The 21311-nt window shown below is 47.7% G+C and overlaps 1 protein-coding gene and 1 pseudogene across 1 annotated transcript; both read right to left on the bottom strand.

Annotated features, from left to right (window-relative positions):
- Positions 1–536: 536 nt before the first annotated feature.
- LOC133411773 (carboxyl-terminal PDZ ligand of neuronal nitric oxide synthase protein-like) lies at positions 537–9168 on the bottom strand (annotated as a pseudogene).
- Positions 9169–14753: 5585 nt separating this feature from the next.
- On the bottom strand, positions 14754–17253 carry LOC133411622 (regulator of G-protein signaling 5-like). Its single transcript, XM_061694193.1, has 5 exons — positions 17146–17253; positions 16932–17021; positions 16786–16841; positions 15354–15517; positions 14754–15264 (listed from the first exon to the last, which is right to left on the bottom strand). The coding sequence occupies exons 1-5, from the start codon at positions 17187–17189 to the stop codon at positions 15055–15057; spliced, it is 564 nt and encodes a 187-aa protein (XP_061550177.1). The 5' UTR covers positions 17190–17253; the 3' UTR covers positions 14754–15054.
- Between the last annotated feature and the right edge of the window lie 4058 nt (positions 17254–21311).

Genomic DNA, 21311 nt, shown 5'->3' with positions numbered 1-21311 from the left:
GTCCAAATGAAGGCCTCCCCGTGAATGAAAGCCTCACCCCAGGTCAAAGGTCAAAGGTTTGGGCACTCCTTGTCATTTATCGCCGGCCGCGCAAGTGTGTCCAAACTTCAGGTTGGGATTTCCTTCCACACGTGCAGATGGTTTATTCAACTGTCCGGCAGTAAAGTGCAAGATGACCCTTGAATGTTCAAGCCAAATGTGGACACAATCTTCAACTTAAAGACATAACACACAACATTGGTTTTTACATGAGCAGTAGCATTGGCTTCGAACAGTGTAATTCTTGATACATATGTTACATTTATGATTTAACATGCACGCGTGCGTTCCGATTGCTATTTCAAGCCTGGCTTGCCGTCACATTCACGAGCGTAGACATTTTGGGAGTCACTAAAAGCGCGACGTCTTTTCAAGCGTGAAACATCCCAACTTGACTCTCATCTCGAGGGATTTTTTTTGTTTTTTTGTGATGCGCTACATTGATGATTTCCACATCGGCACGATGACGCATGAGTGCGATGTCGAGAACGGCGCTTCTACACAGCCATTTCATCCCCTAAACAGTCCGGCAAGCTCTCGGTATTCAACACGCGGAAGAGTCGAGCGGCACCGTCCCCCTCCCCGAGCCCCCAACTGTCCCGGTCCTCGCTCTCGTCCGTGTTGGATTCGTACTCCGATCCGATTCCCGATTCCCTGAAGCGGAGCAGCTCCAGAGCTCCCAGGACCTCCTCGCCCGACGGCGAGCTGTCATCCGGAGCTCCGTCGTCGGGCGTCCGGCCCGCTCCTCGGCCTCGCTCCCGGCCGTCCGGAACTCGCGAGGAGAACCGGAAGCACTCCAGACGCATGGCGTCGCCGGCGAGGCTGAGGGGGCCGCTTTCGCCGCCCGCGGCGCTTGAAGAGCTGTCGCCGGTCAGGTGCTGCTGGGACAGAGAGCCCACCGGGCCTGTCGGGGGAGACGGGGTGAGCGGTTCGCTGGGCGTACTGGGGGGTCGTGCACGAAAAGTGATCTCCAGAAGACTGTCCTGGGAGCCCCCTGAGGACACACATCCAAGGACGTTTGTGAGCAAAGAGCAGGACGAAGTGTGCTGTGACCGGACTAAGAATTCAGGTCTGTTTGGCAAGCACTCACTTCCGCATGCACGGACAGGAGAGACACTTATGTTGATGAAACAAATAGCAGACGTCCGCTAATCGCAGGGGATGGGGAGCGGTCCGGACGGCGAAGAGCAAAGATCTGCGGTTACTTGACTGCCGTTATAATTCCATCCATCCATTTGCTTTACCGCTTATCCTCACTAGGATCGTTCTAATTCCATAAAAACAACAACAAAAAATTAGTGAATAAATGAGGATCAATTGCCAACAAGTGTTTTGGGGTGTGGCTCCCCTCGAAAAAAAGGAAAAACAAAAAGAAAACAAATTTGTAAAAAATGGAAAGAAATGTAAAAAATGGACAAAGAAATCTACAAATTGGTGAATCCGAACGGCGAGTTTGCGGGGGTCCACTGCACGCGAATAATAAATCATAAATAATATGATGAGGAAGTAGGCACGAAATACAGTGCTACCTTGAATTCCCCATTTAAATGGATGGATTTCCAGACCATTTTTTTTGTACAAGGTTTAAAACTAATGTAAACTAGTAAAATATACATTAATGACAAAAATACGGAACTATAATAAAACCTAATAAAAGTGCGACATCTAATTATGCCGAAAGCCGCACGCGCGCGAACACATTAGCGCGGTAGGATATTCATGCGTGGACGTGTGGCTTTAAGGGGGCGTGGCCTAACGTCTGCTCCATTCTCCTTGCAAATGTCTTCATTTTGTATTTGCGCGTTCGGCTGCTCGTCCTGCTTCATGAAAGACGAGTCACATTTTGGCGAAAAACCAATGAAAAGTGGTCAGTTGGGACACTCATGAGTCAAGGTAGCAGAGGAGCGTCTTCCACTCACCGGATGTTAAATCAAGTCCGCCGGCTTTGAGCTCCAGTTCCTGGATCTGTTTGACCAGCAGGGAAATGTGCCGCAGCAAGTCGGTGTTCTGCTGCAGCAGCGTCTGGACTCTCGTCTGGGCCTCGCTTCGAGCGCACGCCTCCACAGACAGCTGGCCCCGCAGCGCGTGCGCCTGAGCACAGCAAAATCGACCGTATTTAAAAAACAAAACAAAACAAAACCAAAAAAAGCCAGTCAAATAGTGTAGTGTCGTCTTCCATCAAGCATGAAACATTAAGAGGCATCAGTGCATCTTTGTTGGAAAGGTTTGGTTAGATGTTTGGAAAATCCAATGAAGCCGAATGAACGTTAAAACGATGCCCCGAGTACCTGAGCTGACGCCGCCAGCGCCTGCTGCTCCTGCTGCGCTAACTGTTTTTGCAAAAGTTGGACGTGGTGGTCCGAAGCGCCGGGGCCCTCTGCGGCGGACTGAGCCGCCACGGAAGCTTCGCCGGCTGGGGAGTTGAGCAGAAGCGAGCCGCCACTGGAGCCCTGCGATGGAGAGGACATTGCCAAACGGACCGCTGTTACCAACAGCGGCGATGGAGATTCATCCGTCCGAGACGTATTTTTCGATAACAGCTGGAGCTGATCGGATTCTCCGCTCGTACCAAATAAAACGTCTGGTGCGTCTTAATTGTCTGATAGCATCCATAAATGTCACTCGGTCTAAATCTGTGTGCCGAAACTCTCCTGTTGTTCGGACGGAAAAACAAGTAGGGACACTAAAATGATCGAGTACAATTTACCGTGTCTGCGGTCCCATTAGTTCCAATGTCCTTTTTGTTCCTCTCCATGTCTGATGAAGTGTTGCACTCTATGCTCTCCTCTGTTGTGGCTTCAAGGTCGGTCTCCTCTGACAATGCAAAGAGAAGGCAAGCACATTTGGGGACATTTAATGCCGTGTTTGTGCTCTGCGCTTGGCAGCGTGCAACTCGTCTGCAGTATGGAGTGCCTTGTAGTGGGTACAATCCTCAAGAGCAGATGATTTGATCAATGACTCAAACAACTCTCCGGCACTAAAGTGCAGCTGCAGCACTGCAAGCTAATGAAAACTATTTGTGACGGGGGGGGGGGGGGGGGGGGGGGGGGGGGGGAAGGGACCGAGGGGCTGCTTGCGATTCACCTGCCATTGCTTCGGGCTCCTTCTCCTTCCCCTCTTCATCCTCCCGGTCGTCCGTTTTCTTCTGCAGGGTCAGCCGATGACACACGTCAAACGCCTGACCTACGGTCCGCACAATCCGCATGGCCTGTGACTAGGAAGGGAGACAATAGTGTGTGTCTTTGTGCGCAGGTTGTTTTTCAGGGATGATGGAAAGATGAAGGTGAAATAGGAGAAACGATTGCCGTGGGTCGAATATTTGGGAAAGTGAGGTCGGAAAGAGTTGTGGTGGGAGTGAACAGGAGAAGCTCCGGTCTCGTATTGATTCTGCTGCTATAGCGATGAATTGGCTGGCTGAGAATAAAGCAATTGCATCCTAAAGTCAAGATTCTCTGAAAGGAAGAAGAAGAGAAAAAAAACCACTTCGATGTTATGTTAAAGGAGACATATTGTCTCTATGCTATATTATTAGTCTTTGTAGTCTGGTGGCCACAGTCCAGCCGTCGTTCGAAAGTGGCTCCGGATCTTCACCTGGCCTCGCTGATCGCGTCACGGGCGGAAAAAACCCGGGGCGGTGCATTTACCGCGGAAGCGATCCCCACTGTGACATGACGGTGTGCAGAACGGCCTGTTCCCAGACAACTATTTTCACACTTGGCGGCTGGACAGGCAATCCAAAAACACGAGCAATTGAACAGTTAATTCTGCGTGATTTTCCGCTTTACGTGGAGGAAAATGTGTCAGTTAACACACTGGACGTGTGACACAACCCATATAAGGAACGGTAGGAAACACAAGCAGAACAAACACATTAACAACAGCCTCTTGCTTTACTAGGAACGAGCAGAAGAACCTGATTTAGCAATTAAGTGTTCCTTGAAAATGTTTTTTTTTTTACAATCTCGATTAGTCGTAACTTGAAGTAAATGAGGCAGAATGAATTGCACTCCATAAGTGCAACCCGCAGAGGCCCTCATGAGTACTCTGAAGAAAAGGATCGCGCAAGTGTTTGTTTCATGTTTTGCCGAATTTGTGACAGGTTTGAGACTTTGCTTATTTATTGCCGCATCGATACTGCAGCAGAATTGTCAAATAAAGCAGCTGGGCCTTCCGAGACCTGAAGCCAAAATCATTTTCTCGTATCAGCTGCTCCGTCTCGTCCTGCGCGGTGCACAGCAGCCCGACAAGAACACCGAGCGTTTTCCGGACAATGAGGTGACGTTATTCCGACGCGATGTCTTTCGGAGCAATGAAAAACACAAACACGCGCAGAAGTCGTTTTCTCGTCCAACGAGGATGATTCATATTGAGTCTCAGCTAAGTCGCTGTGTGTCTCGTCTCCATGGTGAAGGGACCACAGGGGAATGAATTATCGGAGGAAAATGTCCTCTGTACGTATCAGGCAGATATGGCGAGAAAGATCGCCATTTTCTTTTCCGTGAACGCGCCACTACAGATGAAAAGGCTGCTCGTGCTATCGTCAGAACCATCGAAATCGTTTCTCGTCCACGTGGAACGACAGCTACAGGGCCACGGGTGGCCGAATTGGGACGATTTCCTTTCGTTCAACTCACCTTCCTCTTGGACTTGAAGACATTGCAGCGGAAACTACCGCTGTCTCCATCCCGTGCTATGTAACTGAAGATCTTTAGGTCTTGCGCGTCATGTGAGACATAAAAAATCCTGGCGGTGGCAGAACAGATTGCAGGTTTTCAATAGCTAACAAGTCGCCGCTTTCGATTCGGCGCCCTTGTTTTTTCTCGAGTTTGCTTCGCACCTGAATATGGGATCCTGCGTCACCGTGATTGTGCTCTCATCCCATGTCCAGCCTTTTTGCTGCCAGCACAAATCAAAGCGAGACATTGATTTAGCATTTGATTATTTGCAAGAATAAAACGATACTTTACGATACTTGACCTTCTTTTTTCTCAAGATCACTTTGACAAAATCCGTGGAAACGACAATGTCGACCTTCTTTTTCTTGATGTTCTTGAGCTTGAATTCGTACTGCGAAGCAGAAAACAATGGCGTTAGCAATCCGAGGTCGCCGAATCGAATTGGAAGAGCTTGAAGAAATTGCGCTGGTGGTGGAGCGAGTGATGAATGCGGCACCGCACTCCCACTGGGACAGCTCTCTTTACACAGCGACAGATGATATATTGGAAAAGAGAGACGGGATCGCCCCGATCGTGGGACGTTTTTTGATCATCGTCCTCTCAGAGGAAATCTCAGATTGAGTAAACACGTCGGCACTTTCAGTTTCTGCTTCCGGAAGCGTTTTTAAGATTTCAAATTGAGACTTGGCGGTGGGAGCTTGAGATGTTTTGGCACACTTTCACCCCCCCCCCCCCCCCTCGCGATGAGCGATCGCGCTTCCTCTATAGACACCTCGGCCCCGAGAGCAAAGAGCAGCCGGAATGTCATTGAACTCACACGTCATGTTTGAAAACGTCACGTCATTAATTGAAAGAAATTCAAGTCAGCCGAGGATATTTTCTTTGTCCTTATGTGGACAAGGCTTTTACTCGGATGGGACTGATCCCTCCGTGCTGACGCATCACACTCAAATCCATCTGTCAGGATTTCAAATGACGTCGCTTTTATTTATAGTCACGTGTCAAGTGACCGTGACGTTAGCGCCGATGAATCAGGAGCAAATCGTCTCCGAGTCGGCGACGTGCGTGCGCAGTCGCCACAAGATTCAGTCATGCATCTTTCATTTCAGTCATTCGCGCTTACTCGCCAACCACCCGTCTCATTCAGGAACGGGAATTTTTCTGACATGCCCAAAAATGAAATGAGCCTTCAGGTGAAGGCGACACAGCCTCACTAATGTGTGTGTGTGTGTGTGTGTGTGTGTGTGTGTGTGCGTGTAGAGGATCCACCGCAACACACAAATATGTCAGGTGAGGCGTATTCGTCACACAATGACCGGACACTAAATAAGAAAACAGAAAAATCATAAATACAAATGTCAACTTTTCTTTGCCGTTTGGACAGGCAAGAGGCCATTTGCATTTGCCCAGCTTAGGCGTTGCAGTTTTTGTAAGCACGATACGCTTGCCCAGGACTCGGCAATTGACACCGGAGCGGCGTCGCAACCGTTTCGATGCCCCCGACTGCAGTCCGGTGCCAGTTTGAGACCCTTCACGGCTGTTGTACAGTTGACGCCGTCCGTGGCAAGATTCTCCAAAGGGGTGCGGTTCTTGACAAACCCAGCGGTGAATACACCAAACTCCTAGAGCAGGCGTTCGCGCAAACCCAGAGAAAGTCTACCCGGCAAAAGCTGGTTTCGACGGACGATCGAGTTCGACCCTCACCGACTGACGCTTGTTCAAAGGCTTGAAAATGCAAATGATTCTGCTCAAGAATCTGAAGTCGGTACAGCGACCTTTCTTTCCACGGATGGCGTAAATTGCACGGTGTGTTGGAGCAGACTGACAGCCGTGAAGCTTCTCAGAAAAAAACAGGACAGAAAAACTTTGCAACGCTGCTCCGATATCAATTGGTGCGGCACGGGCAAGGGAATTCTATCGTTCCAAAAACTGCAAAGCCTAAACTGTCCGATGCTGATGGCCTCCCATTTGTCCAAATGATTCCTGAAACGAAACAGAAAAAGGAATTGGAGCGTGACTTTTGGGACAACTTGTGCATTTGCGTTCTTTGTTTGTGCCTGGGGAACCGGGGGCGGACAATTTGGGCAAACCTCGGATTGAAATGATTTTTAAAAGGAGATACGATTTCCTCCCCGTGTGCCGATAAAGCATCAGCATCCCGGATGAGGACGAAGTCGTCACTGCGTGTCATTGAGGACGCGGCCGCCGAGCTCAGCGACGAAGTGAGCGGGATGTTAGATTAGCTCTCGGGGCCGACCGACAGCTCGTAAATCCTTTCGTCCGACGACGCTGCGGTGAGAAGTAATCGCTCTGCGGTCACCGGCCTCGTCCGGACGGGAGCCCGGACAGATGTTGCTTCTTCAAACCTCAGGCAGCAAGTCAGAATCTAATAGCTCCTGACAGATCGCTCAGTGCGAAAGGCAGTACAATTCTGTGCAAGTGCAGAGAGGACGAAAGGGGGGGGGGCAAGGCTCCTCTCGGCACTGTGAACAAGGCGCGGCATCGAACTCAACGCACTCCATCGACCGCCGGACGATGTGTTCCCTTTGCGATCGCAGTAGGTCACGGGCGCCAACTATTCCTTACTCTGATTCTTCTCATTGCGGCGACTATTTCCACGCGGCTGCCAGGACGAGCCACTTCCGAGCTGCCGATGTACTGTCCAAAAAGGAAAATTGTGTCAGAGAAAGGCACCGCCACTTGTTACTCTCCCGCCATACTGCATCCACTCAAACTCTCACGGGCACACCGGAAAGACAAGCGCAAGCAACATTGGTGGACAGAAGATAGTTGGGACAGAAGAAAGTAAGGGATGAAATGAAATATGGATCAAAGCAAGCAAATAGGCGTGCAATAAACAAACAAATAAGGGACAAAAACAAATCAATAAAGGACAATAAACAAACGAGGCGCGGAAAGATGTAAGAATAGCAAAAAATGAAACACCTCACTGCCACATTTGGCGCTAAAAGGTCCGATAACGACAAGCGGGTGGTCTTTACCTTTGCCTGGAAGCAGACTCCATGCTGGAACACCTCCTCGTTATGCATGGGGACCCTCAAATCCAGGCAGTCGTCCACCAAATTATACTTGGTCACTCCTGGCATCGCTCATTTGGCGCTCGGGTTTCTTTGGCCTCAGACGAGCGTCACTCTGCGCAGCGTCGCTGCCTGGAGGTCATCCGGGTCGACGGCGGGGCGACCGGAGCCGATCGGTGATCGATGCGCGCATTAGCCCCGCCCCCCACGCACGACGGAGGATTTACGCGCGGCTGTCGCCCTGCAGATTGCGGTTACCTCGAAGCTCAGCCGCATCGAGTGCCACGAGTGCTTCTCGTCCGTCGAGCCGGGAGGAGAAAAAGAGCAAAAGCGCCAAATTCCAGCGGGAGCGGATGCCGTCGCTTTGAGTGACATCTAGCGGCGACACTTGGGAACGACACGCCGACAACGCACTCGGACGCACTTTCGCAATCTCCATCAATATTCAAAAGAATATTTCTGAACACAAATGAATACAGGCACACGTTTGTCTGGTTAAAAAAAAAAAAAAAAAAAAAAAAAAAAGCTTCAGCACATTCGTCAAGGAACGCACCGGTTACATTAATCGGTGAGCTACAAAAGCCAGAGGACGACATTACTGGGAATCCACATTAAAAATACAAAAGAAATAAATGATGGCAGACATCATTCAAACATTTAGAAAAATTAAATGGAAGTCAAAAATAGACGCCGCCATGTAGAATCATGTGATTTCCTCCAGCCAATCGGCAAAGAAAGCTCATGGCAAGAATTAAAAGGTTACAGTCACTTATAGTCCACTGATGATAGAATTATTAATATATTTGGAGACTGATAGTATACGTTGCTATGTTTAAGAAATATTCAAATGCAAACAAAGTATTGCAACGAGGGCGACGTAGGGAAGAACTGACAAAGAACAAAACGCTGAAAATCGAGCGAACCATTTTCCACGCTGATCAGACACTTCATGACAAACAACTGCAGTGCACAATCGAATCAGATCCCAGACAAACGATCTTTCGCAAAACGTCTGCTTATTTTGTGAAGAAAACACTTTGATGACACGCGAGTATTCGTTGCACGATTTGTGTTCGGTGTTTGCAGTAATGCAGAGATCCTATTTGGGTTATTACATTATTGAGTGAACCTCCTCGACATTACTGCAAACAATTATGAAAGGAAGCATGAATTAGGCATCGCCTCACCGTTCTCCTATTTGGAAACCAACATGTGGAATCATCCATCCGTCTCGATTGGGGTCAGAGGTGAGATGGACTCTGTTTGTGAGCGTCAACCTGCAGGCAGGCACCAGGCGAACACGCAAACCGACAGAGGAAACAAACAACAAATCTGCGTCCACGGTTCATAAGAATAGCGAAGAAGTCATTTTCGGACCGAGATGTGGCCTCCACAATTATCCAGCGTCGTTCTGTTCCGTGCCACGCGCTTTCTGACCAGCAGATGGCAGCAGAGCTCTATGGTCTTTAACAGGCAAAGTGACGCGAGCTCCTCGCGCCGTTTGCTTGTTCAGCAGCCGTGTCATGCAAGCCCTCTTTTTGTTTTTTGTGTGCCTATCATGAAGGTCAAAAAGAGCAGCAGGCCCGGTCACCTCCCTGGGGAACAAAGTGTTCTGGAGATGCTCCTTTGAGAGCGCACCGCCCGCCGCTCTCTCGGCTTCCCATGTGAATGACTCATGCGGAGAACCATCTTTTGGGTGCACGAAGTTCCTAGCAAATAGAACACGCTGTCTTCTACAAGGCTTAATTGCTGAATAGGTGTTCGTCGCTTTTCGGCTTTATTACCGACGCTGCTCTCCCCGTCGACGTGTGAGGGTCTACGTTACGTGCACTTGACATCTATGTCGCCTGTTATTTCCACCCACAGCGTCCCACGCTGTTCAGTCCGGATCTCCTTATGAATCTGTCCACCTCACCCTTTGCACGCGAGGTCAGAGCGGTGTGGATGCTTATTTATTTAGTAAGTCCTTACATAGGGTCGAATTGTGCGACGCGCCGTACTCGGAAGTGTTTGCAGTCATGTATAGCTCGAATGTAAACACGTAATGCGGCACGACTGGGGGGGTCCACGTTGCGCGAGCGCTCATCTCGACCGGTCGCTCCTTCGATTGGTTCCGGCTTCAGGTTGCGACCCGATTAACTATCTCGGCGCTCTGCCTCACAATCTCGGAGCTCGTGCGTGAGCCGACCTCAAGGTTGAGCCTTGAGACCGCGGCCGTCTCGGGCGGCTCGCAAGCTACGCTAACGTACCCGTTGATTGCCGGCAGTCGATTCGGTGCAATTACAGAAGTGGCGGACCGCGATACCATGAACGTAGGACATCCCATCATGTCGTTTATCGTGGAGTGGAGATCGTAGGTTTCAGAAGTGGGATGCCTACATTGTATGCATAATGTACACGTGTTTAGTTACATCTGTCTCAAAAGCCTCAACAGTCAATTTGTTGAAAGATAGAAAAACAAACAAAAAAACCTCTTAGAGACAGCGTGTTCATCTCGGAGGTGCACTTTTGACACTTTAAGTGCAGCACATGTACGTCACGAGGCGTTTAGTCCGCTCGTTCGCAAGTTTACTCAGCGCCGCCGGGATCCAAATCAAACAAAGCGATGCAGGCCGGACGTTCAATTAAGCTCAACCGTGAAAAGTCTCCTGGATACGCGTCGCCGTCAGGAAGCTCTCAGTTGGGGCGGGGCTTCGAACTTCGAGTCAGCAAATGAATTCAAGGGGAGTTCGCAGTTCTCAAGCTGCTCGCAAGATTGGAACGGAGCCTGACTCGACCAACCCGCCACGGAGACTGACCAAAGCCACGTGCGCCAGTTGCGCCAAGTTCGGCGCGGGTGATCTAACGAGATTTGGCTGGCTTTCATTGTACGAATCAATTCATTCTATACGTAATTAGTCGTTTCGTCGTTTATTTATTTGTCTCTTTATTCATCTCTCGATCTACGGAAGCCATTTGAGAACAGATTCTCGTTGGCAAAAACAAAAAACAAATGCAGTACAAATACATACAAACTGTACAACTTGATATCGTTCCATATTTTCGTCGTAAAAAATCGTGACCCAGTCCAAATGCTTTGAGTTCCCTCCACCTCGAACAGGCGAATCATTTCATCCCCTTTTTTTTGTTTGCGTGTGTCTCAGAATTCCTTCATTTTCACTTTTGTTGCCATCCGCAGGAGGATATATTCTCGGCAAAGCTCCTCAAGCCCAACGTAACCGGGCTTGACGGCACACGCGCACACACACACACGCACACACACACACAGGTCAGTCACGTGAAATGTCAACATGCGTATTTCGGGAGCTTTTTTTGCGGCACAAATAAAGCGACTCGTTTTGTTAATAATTGCTCAAAATGATTAGCATAAATCAGGGATGAATGTTTTGCGCAAATGTAAAGCAAGATGAATAATGTTGCACGAAGCTGTCTTTTTCAGATCTACTCAGCTACTCCGGGTCACAGCGGTCATGGGAAATCCAAAATCACAACTTTCGGAGTTTGTCCCTTGAACCGCGGAGGCAGTTTAATGGCTGACCCTCCATCACGAGCGAGGACAATTTTTCAAATGAATATTTTTCGATCTTTTGCATATCACTTCCTGGACGAGACTCTAATGATCTACAATTCATTTTGTCCCCTGAGCGAAAGTGGAGGAAACCGCTTCACATTGTGTTTCCCGTACCTCCATACTGATAGCACACATGCGGTATGTTGCCCGCCTCCTGTGGTGATGAGTCGGCGTATTTGATGGATTATGCGACTACCTTGTGTCCTAACATCATAAAGGAACAATGCCTACCCGATGTTGAAAAAAAAAGAGCACTTTGTTGGGATCGTTACAATCGGAGCAGTGTTGATGAGGCTTGGTGATCAACTGTTTTTAACCAATGAACAAAGTAGCCACTGAAATGACAAGAAGGTGACGGTTGTGTGAGCTGCAAGGCTGCGTTTCCTTGGTAACCTGCTGCTAGCCATGAATGCGGCTCTTTGTTTTCACACCGCGCTTATACACTCAAGCGCTTTTACTAACGCTAGCAATGGAAAGGGAGTTTTTAAAATGAGGACGGCGGCTCACGGCGACCCGCGAGGCGCGAGTCCACGTGGAGCAGATGTCGAGGTCGGGCTCCATCGCCTGTGGGGAAAGGTCGTGTCGCCTGCATCCCCTTGACGCTTCCACAATATGAAACAAGACAGCTCATGTGTTCATGCCAAAGGAGTTTACTATTTAAGCAAGCGTCCTCGACTAACAAAGTAGAAATACCTTTTTTTACTGTACGGTACATTTTTCAGATATCTGTAACTTACTTGAGTATTTCTTTTTTTTTGGACGACATTTCACTTTCACTGCATTGGAAAAGACAAATATGTTCGACTCCTTGATCAAAAGAAGTCAGTTACTGTTTTTTCTGAAGTTGGCCGACGATGACGCGACGTAAAAAAAGAGCTCGTTAGAGAAAGGTCAAGTCAAGCGCACTGGAGACCTCGATTGACTGACTGAATGAGATTTGGGGGAATTTTAGGGCGGAAAAGCGACACGTGAACTCGAGAAACATTAACAACGATGATGCAACAGATTCGGACGATGAAGGACGATGTTTCCCGTCCGTGGCCTTATTTAAGAGAATGACTTGATGTTGTCGGCTCCAAGAATGAGCCGTGTCGTCGGACAAAACACACACAAGTAAGGTGTGTTTAATTCTTAAAATGTTAGCAAAGTTAAGGAATGAAATCATTACTCTTACCGGGGCATTTTTATTTGTTTTCTCACGATCCGTACTTCTACCCAAATCCAAGAGCGTAAGTACTTTTTGCCACCTCTGACGGTTTCCTTCTCGATGCAATTATCACAGCACGCCAACTTGCCTTTGGCGGCGCCGTCTTCCGCGGCGAATCGAGCACCGCGCCACTTGGAAAACAAAGAACAATTGTTGAATCTTACATCAGACTACATCTTTGATGAAAACGATGAATAAGAACAGAGTGGCAGAGGCAGAGGCAGGACCCTAAGCCTAACCTCACCCTGACCTAACCGACGCCTCGCCTAACCTAACCTGTAACTACTGGTATTTGCATCGATTCAGGAAACACGTACGGAAATGACAGCCCGTTTTGTAGCCTTTTAAAGGTGAGGATGCTTTAGGAATACTGCACGCCCTGTAGTTGCGAGATACATCGAGACATGCTAGGGAAAGAACATTCCGTCGTCAACGGGAAAATAATGTCATTCATATCATGCAATTAGCGTCGGTGTCTTTGCATTTACCGAAGAACGAAAAACGTGCTCATCTTCGATGTTAACATCCGCCGCGCTGGTCGAAGGAGGCGAGACACTACGGAGACAATTAGCGAGGCGTGCGCAGGCGAGCTCGTCTTCTTCCTTGCAAGCCGCTCACCGCCTGAGTCAGCGCCTCCTTCCTTCGTTGCGCCGCGGAGCGTCACACGCTAGCTGCGCTTCTCCGCTTGCCTCCCACGCGCCCTCCGACTGCGAAGGTAGAAAGAAACCCGTTCGGGCAATCGGGCCCTGAGGAGGCGCAGACGCAGTCGTTAACACCAGCGGAAAATGACTCCTCTACAACCTCTTAGTCATTTCGCGCCCACACACACGCACACGCATGCACACGTCGATTGTCGGGAAACTTTGTTTAAGTGACGGAACGAAGACCGGCCAAAGGACCCGCCGAGCGTGTTTGCCTTTGCCCTGCTACCTGAGGATTACAACACCGCCATGACGATATTTGCTTTGAGGATGCGTAGAAAAATGCTCATAAAAACACAAACACCAAGTATTTGTAGTAGACAGTGGCGAGTGGTCATGGCACTAACCAATAATTATAATGCTTCCAAAAAGGCAATTTACACCCACCCCGCCCGAAAACCTTTGGCTCAGCCTAACATGCAGCAATCAGTGGCGTTTGCCCGCTTAGACAATCGAAGCACCAAATGACAAAGTACATACACATAAATACACCCCACTTTCCCTTTGCATTCTTAATCTTCATATTTAGAAGTGCAACTGAAGCGCAGAGCAGACTTTCAAATGGCACTTATTATTAGGAATTGTTTTCCTCAATGAATTTCATTGAAACGTGCCAAACGTAGTCGTAAGATGCCGGTTTATGTTTTATGGTTATGCCCAGGAGGTGGCCCGCCTCTCATCCTAAGTTACTTGGGACAAGCTTCAGCTCACTCGCAACCTTGACGACGACGACGGGTAGCGCTGCAGCAAGAGAGCGAGCTGCTGGTTCAACTCTGAAAGTTAGTAACAACACCCGATTTGATACGCCGTTGATGTCCGGGCTATCCAGTCGACCGTCTGGGCTCGCTATGGCCATGATTGCGAACTCGCTTATATCCTTTGAAGAGAAAACAGCTTTTATCCCTTATTTATATTTTTCATATACAATGACCAGATCAAAACAAAAACTGTTTTTTTTTTTTTTCTTTTCCATTTTATTTCTGAGAAGTTGAAGCAAAAAGTTGGCAATGTGGTCAAAACACTACCTGTTCACAGTGAAATCCCCATTTCAAACATTTCTGTTTCCTCGTTACAAAAGGCGCTGCTGGCGAAGGTGGCGCATTTGTTTTCTTTCGTGTTCTCAGTTGACAACGTCTCGCGCAAGCACTGACTTAGCAATTGTTGCACGTTGTTGTTTGTTCTCTCGTCGTCTGTCGGAGTCCCGAACAACTCAAGTGGCATCGACTTTACCTTCCACACGCACGGTTACCATCTAAGGAGTAAACATCGTGCATCGTTAATCGCCCTCTCATGAGAGTCATGACGATTCTCAGGGCATCATAACATGTGGATGCGCGAATCTCTTCCATTCATTGGCTAAAACAAGTCATTTGGTCACCTGCTTGTCAAGTGGAAGTCAAGAGGCCACACACGGCTTCACAACAACACGACATTCCGGAGACATTTACGCCTCCCTTTGTTTGGTGCACTTCATTTCAAATGTAAATAAAAACAATAAAAAAGACAGTTTCACTAAACGGCTAGAAAGCAAATATTCCATTTTTTGCCATTATCAATACACATTCAGTTGAAAGAGAATAAATAAATGAATACAGCAACACGACATTGTTTTCAAGCGGAGTGGCAGTGCGTCCGTCAGGCTTGCGCGAGGACTTCGCGTCACACGTCTCCTCACGAGCGGCTCGCCGCGCGTCCTCCCAGCTCGCCGTCCTTCAGCTGGGACTCCAGTCCGCTGAACCTGCCGCGCGACCCCTCGGCTCAGGTATCGCGTATCGCTTTCGCCTCGGCGTCAATAGCTTACAAATTTCCTCCGGCGGAAGGATCACATCTGCCGGCCGCCGGCTGCGCAGCTCTCGATAAAGTCGCTTCGCCGGTCTTGTCCGCTCTGCTGGCTCAAGGACTTGAGGAAACGAGGGTAGCAGTCTTTTTCCATCAGAGTATAAATTTTGGCCTGGGCCAGATCAAAACACGACTGGGTGGGATGCTCGATGTTCTCGCCGGTGATGGCTTTCGTCACGTGATCGAGATTTACCTGTCCAGGGGAAAAGGAGTTCACAATCAGTGACTTCTTAGGACTCACCTCCGAACTGATGTGCCCATTTTGGGGTGTCTGTTGTTTACCTCTCGGGGTGCATCGGTGCTGATGAACTCCTCGAAGATTTGCTTGGCCTTTACGGACATTTTCGAGGGTTCAGTCGTCCTGTAGTCTTCGCACGCTAAGTAGAAGGCAATATTTTCCTCACTGACTTCCGACACCAGAAAAGCTCTGAATAGACACAAACCATCTAAGAAGAGGAGAGAGTTCGAGTTAGCATAGGTCGTGACCTTTCGGAATCAACAGCTACAAGGTTAGTTCCGCGCAATGAAATAACATCCGTCACAATAGCCGCATATAATTGGTGTCTCGACAAAGACGAAACTGCATCGCATCTCATACCGAAAGGTGTATGTGCTATTTTTCTCCTCTCATATCTGAAGAAGGAAGGCAAAATATTGGAAGCACCTCTCAGAATGATGCAGTGCGGTGGTAAAACCGCGATAATAACCATCATAACACCGTCGGAGAGCGACGCGGAAAATCGAGCATTCTTAGCGTAAGAGCAGCCTTTGTTTTGTATGTCACTGCAGAGTGACATAAACCGGCTCACCCGTTAGGCAATAATATAGGCAAATTATTATGATTATTAGTTTTAAACAGGCAAATGCGAAGGGCACTGTGACCTCCAGCGGTGCCACTCACTTCACCTTGAGAACCATTAATAAACATACATGGTGTTATAACAGAAATGATCCTCCTTTCCTTCCTCCCTTTTTGGATGTGCATCCCCCCCCCCGTAGTACTCGTATTGTTTTTCCTCCCTTCATTTGTTTCGCTGGTATTCTTTTTTTTTAATTCATTTTCCATCGAGGTGTTTTTTTATTTAATTGGGCGTCAAAACAAACAGACAAGTCACACAGTCATCTCAACCTTATGATTTAATTATCAAACTAAAACAAATGATCACTATAAACCTTAACAACAAAATAAACAACAAATAATAAATACAAATATAAAGCGATGCCCAATTAATATTACGATTAATAGACGTGCTAGTACTTTACAACTGGCTAGCAAGCCCTTTTGCCCCTTCATATATATATATATATATATATATATATATTTTTTTTTTTTTTTGTTGTGTTACAGTACAAACTGTCTAAAGCATGTGATTTAATTTAAACCTCAGATCAGTGTTAAAGTGCGTATTCTTATTATGATTATGATTACTATGAATAATAATCAGAATCATTCTCCATAACTTGAGATAGCCACATGCAATATGCAACGGCAGTTTACTGCTTGTATTTTAAATCGGGCGACGTTATCTTGTAAATCGGAGACAACGGTAAAAACAATGCAATTTGATTTCTTTTGTGAGTAAATTGAAATGAGAGATGGAGAGGGCGCCGAGAAAAAGCCGGACCGGCTGCCCGTGTGACGTTGGATTGCGCAGGTGCACCTAATGTTGTGTCCAGTGAGAGTATCGCATGACTTTGCAAAAGCCGCGCTTACTTTGACTCGACAGCAATTTCTCAAATGACTCCTTCCATTTTAGCCGCTCGTCAACACTGCGGGACAAAGGAAGCAACATACAACGTAAGTCAAAAAAAGGTTAAGCCGTGAAAAGTCCACGTAAAGATGAGGTGGATCTGCCTTACCGCTGAGTCTCACTTTTATGGGGCTGCACAGGGATGCCGTGATCCGACTTGTGCAGCAAACTCCCAAACAGAGCTTTCAGCTCTTTGGCCCTGTGATGACGAAGAGGGAATGAAACAAAGATGTCAAAATGCAGAGGGAGGCGAAAGGCGCTTGCAGGCGACACAGTTTGTTTGTTTGTTATTTGTCGTCCGGATGAGAAGGACAGCGGCTCACCTCTCTAGGCAGGCGATCGGCAGCAGTTCGAGTCCTCGGCACATGGCGAGATGCCGGCGGTGGATATTTCCCGAGGTTTGAAAAAAGAGCCCGTTCACGAGCGGGATCGCTCTCGGCTGGTCTGACCGATGTGAGGGAGAGGGCCTTTTTATAGGGCGGCCCTCTCGGTGACCTCACAGCTCTCAGCCAATGGAGCAAGAGCAGCGGGACGACGGGGAGACGTTCCTCCAGACTGCAGGCAGCCGCGCCGCCCAACTCGCTGGAAGTCAATGACCTAATTGTGTCGATTCCTTTCACACAAAGGCGGCAGTCGCTCGTCTGTTATGTAAGGTCTTGGATTCTGGCGCTGGTGTGTCACGTCCCGGGGACAGAGAAAAACTTACAATAGTTGTTGGTGTGAATCCTGACCACTGCCGAGAGGCTGTTAAGCAAGGCACCGGGCGCGGCGCCCCCCCTAAAGTCAGCTCAAGAGCGACGAGATCCTTTGCCCCGCTATCACTCACTCGGTTTATGTTCAGTCTGCTTCTCTGTGTGCTGTGCGACAAAAATATGCGGCAGGAATAGTTTTGTAATATATGATCATACATTTGTTTTCTCTTCATATTGTTGAGCTAATTCATCTTTTCTTCAGTTCAGTTCAGTATTGTAATCAATCAAAGTCAAGAACAAAACGTTTGGCATGAGTTACGATACAGTAGATGATCGGGCTAAATGTGAGCGTATTCCTCACTTCCGATTGACGTCAGCAAAGGTACGATCTTGAGCGATTATCAAGCGGTGTGGGGTGCGTTAAGAGTGATTATTTTGCTCCCAGATTTGCTTGGAAAACGGTCAATTCTAATTGGGAAAAAATTGGTATTTTCCCTCAGTCTCGGTCCACTGCGGCACCACGCCGCCCCTCACGGGTCAGTCTCGGCACTACAACAGACCTCGACTTTGGGGGAGGAGACTCGCAAATACGGTTATGCGTGTGGTCCGCCGTGTTGGCCGTCTTGTTGACAGCTCGCACAGTAAGAGCGGTAAGAGCCCGCCATTTTTCCGGATCTGTCACATTTTAAAAATCGGCCAAGATGGTCAAAATCGTTATGGGTGTACCTCGCTTTAGCGCGAGAAGACAAGCAACAGAAAGCAACAACATTCATTATCAACAGGAAGTGATGAAGAAGCATTTCCTTTTTCGCTTCTTTTCTTTGGTAAAACGTAGACAAGATAAATCTAGACTTAATATAGTGTTATGTTTGAGCAAACCTATTGTTTGGTGAAGGGGGGGGGGGGGGATCTATTTTCAGCAGATAGTGCTGTTAGCAGGAGTTCACAAACTCTAAGGAAAGGAAAATGAACGGCGACAGATAAAAACGACTCATTGAAAGTGTCTGAGTCAATTTCCTTAGTAGAACAATGCGTTGTATTTTTTTTCCCCTTCGTAACTGCTATCGCTGGCAAACAGTTCCCGATCCAAGCCAGTCTAAAATAATCACACGCTTCAAAATGCCCAAAGATGGAGCAGTCCACAAAATAGGAAGACGATGAGAACTTCTCTGAGAATTGTCTTCGCACTTAGTGCACGAAATGTTCTGAATGAAGATGTGGCTCGAATGCCACGCCAAGAAAAACTAATGATCAAATCACAACCTAAAGAATACAGTTTTAACAGTGGAAGCACGTGTCAAAAATAGTTGCTTCAATCTTAAACCTTCAGTCAAGATTGAATTATGTAGGCAGGTAATCACAATGGAAGTGAAACCGCGAAAGTCAAAGACGTACATTTGTCATCGTGAAGGATGTCACGCAAGTCCTCATTTTATCGAGCATCGAAGGATTCCATTTCAATGTGCGGTACATCGCTTTTTCTTGCGCTTTTTTTGCATCAGTCTCGACAAAGGAGGAGTTCAAGGAACGCAACAAATTATATAATGTACGATGCATTACCTGCGTTATCGCACAAGAAAGAGTGCTGTTGTAACTTCTCTGGCTTTTGTAGAGTTTCGTCTTATTACGTACGGTGACACAGTTTCGTTTGATGTCACGACTGGGTTCAAGGTGAGACAGAGGTATACAAGCGACCATATATTGCATAAAGTCTTGTTTTGGCTTGCATAAGACAAAAAAAAAAAAAAGACGGGTAAGAAGCTCTCAGTGTCATGAAAGAGTGACATAATCAGCATTTCCAAGAATCCTAAAACTAGGTTACCTGAGTGGTTTTGCGCTCCTCTTTAGCTCGACGTGTCACAATGCGGCCGACCCAGAATTGAATCAAATCATGAATTCATAATACGCAGATTGTGCTGCTTTCGATCATGCTGGCCAAGCACCGGCAGAATCGCTGACCTACATTTACAAAGTACATTGGAATATTTGTTCCATTTCATTTCCTTCTCTGCACTGCTTATCCTCAGTCGGGTCACAGGTGCGCTGGGGCGTACCCCAGATGACTCCAGGCGAGAGGCGGGCCACACCCTCAACTGGTCGCCAGCCAATCACCGCGCACATATGCGAGACGCAACCTTTCACACCTCAGGACAATTTGCAGTCTTCGATGAACCTCGCATGTATTTTTTTGGGGAACGTGGGAGGAGAGCAGAGCGCTCGGAGAAGCACCACACAGGCGCAGGGAGAAAATGTTTTGTCGTCCAATCACTTTTCAGCCTCTATGTGTTGCCACGTCGAGCTAATCTGCCTCGGACCTTCACAATCGGTAGTGCTGGTTTATGTCATGTAAACGATAGAAGCAACAGGACAGTTTCTTGAAGCGATCAGCTTTCAGATTTGTCCTCGCGCTGCCAGCCTAATGTCAGGGGTCAGCGTTTTTCCGTCCTCTGATTGGTTGGTCAGAGCAAACCTTTGACTCCTAAAACACATCTGTAGCCATCGGCACACGTCAATACATTTAATGGTCGGTATCTCCGCGCAGTCGAACCTGTGGAACTTTTATTGCCAAATATTGATTGTGAACATCTTCAGATCAGGGGTCACCGAGCTTTTCGAAACCGCGAGCTACTTGTCGGCTACACGTCACTATGCGCACTTCTGAAATGACAAATTTGCTCAGATGACCTCTAATTATGTGATTGTGATAACTCGTGCTTTTCATCTATGTGAAAAGACTGATCATGTTCACGATTTCTCACAGTAATTATCAACGATGATGCAACCAGGCTCTGCATGTGGTCCTGCGGGATGAGCAACTAATATACCGAGCATCGTTTTCGCCCACCTTTCACCTTTTTATGAGTAGTAAATAGAAAATGAATCCGGAGTTCTGTCATGCTCGTGAAATCTACATTATGATGGTAAACCCTGTCCACGGCGCTCAGGTTATTCTTTGTTAGTTTTTTTTCTTTGGTCTAATTTGAGACTTCAATACAACTTTGAAGCAAATCAAATTCAACACACCCGTTGAGTGCGCGCAAGAAAGCATCGACTGAGTCCTGTCGTAAAAATCCGCAGGCAGATTTAACTTGCTCATTGTGATTTGCCCAAATATAGCCACCTCGTCTCAGTCCAAGAACCGAGTTCTTGTTCCGGTACGAACCTCGAAGCCAGCGGACACGCAGGACTCGTCGAGTGGATATTTCTGTGAATTCATTCCACTAGGAGTAGAAAGGCCTATTCTTATACGACTACTACTACTACTACTCTACGGGGTTGAAACGCCTGCTAAAAGCAGTTGTGTCAAAATCTTTATCTCGATACTCCGGGGACAGTCACCACTTCCTGTCGCTCTCTTGCGAGAAAGATTTGAATGAATTTCTGGAAGAGTGGGAAGTACAGAGGAATTCCCAAATCGTCACTCCATTTCCCATCTGACATGAGCCAAGATTTCATCTGGAAAGCGTCCAAGACAAAAGTAGTTTCCACCGCCTGTTTCCAGCATTTCTCCTCCTCCGTCTCTCACGTGTTTTGTTGACGGTAGAAAGTCAAAAGTGAGACTAGGTTTTTATCTGGCAATGGCTAGCATGTACGCGCAGCTTCAGGTCAGTCACAAAGCAGGTGGAGGCTGAGTGTACCTGATGCGGCCCACCGGCGGCGCACGCGACGCTGTCCGTGTGTTACCGAATGTCAACTGCACGTCGAACATGTGCTCTTGCTGCCGCATGACAAATCAATGTTCAGCAGCCTCAGCACGAGTAGAATATCGATGATGGCACATGAACAAGAAGAGGCGG

Source organism: Phycodurus eques, chromosome 13, assembly GCF_024500275.1.
Source record: "Phycodurus eques isolate BA_2022a chromosome 13, UOR_Pequ_1.1, whole genome shotgun sequence".
NCBI classification, from domain to species: domain Eukaryota; kingdom Metazoa; phylum Chordata; class Actinopteri; order Syngnathiformes; family Syngnathidae; genus Phycodurus; species Phycodurus eques.
The sequence above is the reverse complement of the archived record's forward strand: the minus strand, read 5'-3'. Positions and strand labels throughout refer to the sequence as shown.